The sequence below is a fragment of the Echinops telfairi genome, unplaced genomic scaffold (genome assembly GCF_000313985.2).
Source record: "Echinops telfairi isolate 266 unplaced genomic scaffold, ASM31398v2 ScPeMD7_18;HRSCAF=68, whole genome shotgun sequence".
Classification (NCBI taxonomy): Eukaryota; Metazoa; Chordata; class Mammalia; order Afrosoricida; family Tenrecidae; genus Echinops; species Echinops telfairi.
In genome coordinates, this window is record NW_022103915.1 from 41,679,558 (window position 1) to 41,683,960 (window position 4,403).

General features: G+C 40.2%; 1 protein-coding gene across 1 annotated transcript in view; it reads left to right on the plus strand.

Annotated features, from left to right (window-relative positions):
• The first annotated feature begins 1,915 nt into the window (after nucleotides 1–1,915).
• LOC101661584 (coiled-coil domain-containing protein 170-like) overlaps nucleotides 1,916–4,403 on the plus strand; it is a 36,649-nt gene continuing 34,161 nt past the window's right edge. Inside the window, exon 1 of the mRNA XM_045287623.1 lies at nucleotides 1,916–1,927. Coding sequence (XP_045143558.1) covers nucleotides 1,916–1,927 — 12 coding nt within the window. The remainder of the gene's footprint in view (nucleotides 1,928–4,403) is intronic.

Genomic DNA, 4,403 nt, shown 5'->3' on the forward strand with positions numbered 1-4,403 from the left:
CCCTCATCATTCTCAAAACATTTGCTCTCCATTTAAGCCCCTGGCATCAGCTCTTCATTTTCCCCTTCCTCCCCGCTCCCCACTCCCCCGTGAACCCTTGATAATTTATAAAATTATTATTTTGTCATATACTGTCCGACGTCTCCCTTCACCCACTTTTCTTTTGTCCGTGGGGGATGGGTTTTAATGAGGATTCTTCTGGAAATTAAATATCATCTCGGATTATTGGCATTTTAAATGCTAGCAGAAAGAACTACACAGGCTTTCGTTTTAAAAAGCACATCGAAGATTAAGTCTGAGCTGGGGATGAGGATCTAGTAAGGAGAGTGGTGTATTTTCTCCCCCTGCTGGCATTAAATGAAAATAACAAGCCTAGTTTCTTTGCTGTGAAAGTCCAATTTGTACAACCCATAGTTACAAACCAGCTCCTGTAAAGCTTATTACATGAGAAATCCAAGGTAGACACAATGGGTCATAGATAAAAATTGATGCTACTTTATGACATGTAAAACCATATGATGTTAAAGATGTTTTAGTGCTTCATGAGTGCTTCTTTAGTTTTTATGCACCGAAAGGATAGGGTACACTATATGCTGTACAGTAAGACAAATATTTGATTAACTGACATTAGATAGGAATCATACCTAATTGTTCCAGTTTATGTACACATTTGACTTAAAGACTGATTTAAGAACAGAATTTGTTTGTAATCCAGGGACTGCCTATAAATGTATTATTAAAAGTAAATGATACAATACAAATGGACAATGTTCCTCAGTCTTTAATAGCGGAACTCCTTCCAAAACGCTCATGAATTGCTCTAGAAGTTGGAGAATTACTTTGCCACTTTGCAGGGAACATGATAAAAACAACAGATTTTAATATCTGCATATTATAAAATGATGAGATTTATATTAATAAGAGGACTACAATCTTATTAAAGCATCTTTAACTTACCGTATATACTCGAGTATAAGCCAACCCACCTACCAGTGGAGGCACCTAATTTTACCACAAAAACTGCATACAAAATGTGCTGAAAAATTCAGCTTATACTCAAGTACACACGGTAACTATGAACTCTATTTTAAGTCGACAGTCAAAGGACAGGCTTGAAACCAGATACCAGGCCAGTTGCTGCCGAGTCACTGCTGACACGGGACAGACACCAGGCTTGCAGACTAGATCTGATGCCATCAGGTCTCAAGGCCGTGACCTTTGGAAAGAGACCACTAGGCTTTCTTCTGGGGTTCTCGGGAGTGGGTTTGATCACCAACCTGGCGGTTAGTGGTCAAGCTCTTAGCTGTTTGCACCACCCAGTGACTGCAAGTTGGCAACAAGTACATTTAAAAACATTTATCTTTTCTTCGGGACCAACTTGACAAATATTGGTAGAATTTATGACACATCACTTAAGTAGATACATTTGCTCTCCTCTTGTGCTAATGTTCTTTGATTTTGTGATTTAAAAATCAACTGGGCTATGTTTGTAAATTTAATTTTGTATGTAATTTCAAACATACAAAAAGTACAGACTGACAAAAGTACATGTAACACCGTGTACTTGCCACCAGATTTAAATTGGGTATTTCCCCAAATTCTGCTTTACTTCTTTCCTCTATATGTAAGGTACATCTTTTAGAATTTTCTCAAGGGAGAGTTTACTGGTGGTTAACTCTCAATCATTTTTGTCTAAAATATCTTAATTTTACTATTAGATCTAAAGCATAATTTCATCAAATGTACTTGACAGATTATTTCCTTGAGTATAAGAGCGAGTACAATGTCATGTGCACTTGTTGTTGTTGTTAAGGGATACCGAGTCGATTCTGACCCATAATGACCCTGTGCACACAAAGTGAACCACTGCATGGTCTTGTACCATCCTCACAATTGTTCCTGTGCGTAAGCCACTATGGCAGCCGCGGTGCCAATGCATCTTGTTCAGGGCTTTTCTCTCTTTCACTGTCCCTCTGTTTTACCAAGCATGGTGTCCTTCTCTAGGGACTGCTCTCTCCGGACAACCTGTCCAGAGTATGTGAGATGAAGTCTCACCATCTTTGCCTCAATGAGCAGTCTGGCCAGACTTTTTGGTTTTCTGATCGTAGTTTTTTCAGGTTTCATTATAATATTTTACTTTGTCTTTTCAAGCTTCCCTTTGAAAAGTTCCTTCAGCTCGGACTTCATCATTTCTTCCATTTGCCTCAGCTACTCTAACGTTTAGAGCAAGTTTTAGAGTTTCTTTTGACATCCACTTTGATCTTCTCATTTCTTGCTTGTCCTTTTATTGACCCTTTGCTTTCTTCATGAATGATGCTCTTGATGGCCTCCCACAGCTTATCAGGTCTTTTGTCATTAGTGTTCAATGCAGCAAACCTGTTCTTGAAATTGAGGTGGTGGGATAGACTTAAGGTTGTATTTTGGCTCTCGTGAACTTGTTTTAATTTTCTTCAGTTCAACCTGAACCCACACATGAGCAATTGGTGGTCTCCTCCACAGTCATCTCTGCCCTGGGGTCAGTACTCCAGGCCAGTCACCTCTGGTCTGGTGTTGAGCTTCTCCGTCATCTCTTCTCACAGATGTTATCAATTTAGTTTCTGTGTGTTCCATCTGGAGAAGTACATGTGTATAGTTGCCTTTTGTGTTGTTGAAAAAGGTAGTTGCTATGTAGAAGGTCTTGATCTGCAAAATGTAATGTCCAGTTCTGCTTCCATCACCAGGACTGTACTTTCCAACGACTGTTTCATCTTCTTTGTTTCCAACTTTGCATATTCTAGTCATCAATGATTATCGATGCATCTTGATTGCATGTCCGATTAATTTCAGACTGACGACATTGGTAGAAGTCCTCACTTTCTTCATCACTATTTTTTTGATTGGTGCATAAATTTGAATAATAGTCGTATTGCTTGGATTTCCATGAAAGGGGGTAGATAAAATCCTACTAAGATAGCATTGTACCTCAAGATAGACCTTGACATTTTCTTGTTGACAATGAGTGAAGTACCATTCCTCTTGATTGTGTCATTCCTGGCACCGTCCACCAGCAGTTTTCTGATTAACAATGGCCAGTACCATCCATCTCAGCTCACCAACACCCAGCCCATCAATTTTTATGCATTCGATTTCATTTTTGATGACTTCCAGTTTTCCTAGAGTCTTATGTCATACATTCCAATTTCGGGTTATTACCCTGCTTCCCCGAAAATAAGACAGTGTCTTATATTAATTTTTGCTCCCAAAGATGTGCTAGGTCTTATTTTCAGGGGATGTCTTATGTTTCCATGAAGAAGAATACGGTACACATTTATTGTTTATTGTTTTATTAAGAGACCTCACACTTCCTGTTTGCTCCAGCTACGCTGTGGCCAACAGTGAGCTGCGTGGCCACGCCCACCACTATGGCCCAGAGTTACAGTAGCTTTGGGGGGCCTTATTTTTGGGGAGGTCTTATTTTCGGAGGGATGCCTTATATTTCAGCGAGAGGCAAAACTGTAAGTAGGTCTTATTTTCGGGGAAACAGGGTAGTAGATGTTTGCAGCTGTATCTTCTCCGTTTGAGTTCTGCCCTATCAGTAAATGAAGATCTTGAAGGCTTTCCTCCCACAGACTTTACTCCATTCACATCACCATGGTCGACTCTACTTTGAGAAAGCAGCTCCTCCCCAGTCACTTTCTGAGTACCTTCCCACCTGCGGGGCCCATCCTCTGGCACTATAACTGACACTGTTCGGCTTCCACGTAGTAGGCCTTCAGTATCTGACCATGTTTCCTTGCACATGGTTTTCAGTGGCTACTTCCCCTGAAGTGGGCAGCCGATTACTTCTTTGTAGTCTGCTCTTAGTCTGGAAGCTCTACTGAAACCTGTTCACTTTGCGTGGCCCTGCTGACATTTAAAATACCAGTGACATAGCTTCCACCATCACCACAACACACAAACTACCACAGTAAGACAAACGGTGCACCCTTCGACAACTTAAAAATATGCTGCCAGTTAAACTCTGTACAACACGACGTGGCATCAGTTTTAAGAAACGCTCCAATTTCTGAGATAGGTGAAGGTAGGAAAACATACAATTTAGAAATCAACAACATCGACCTTTTGTGTTCATCAGAGATGTCCTTGAGACATTTTCCGGCTTTTGTGTCACTGTGGCGAGTCAGCTAGCAGTCTTCTTGTTGAGTGCTGTTGTTTTCATGGTTCATCTTTTAAAAGTCTTTCTTTGGTATTCTATAATTTAATTGAGTATATAGATAAGGGATTCTTTTTGCTTTATCTTTCTTTAGATTTGCTAGGATGCTTGGGTTGGTATCACTAAAATATTTTGGAGAATTTCACATTGTTCAGATCTGTCTTGTCCCCAATCTTTTGCCTATTTGGGCTCCAAATGGACTTTCTCACCT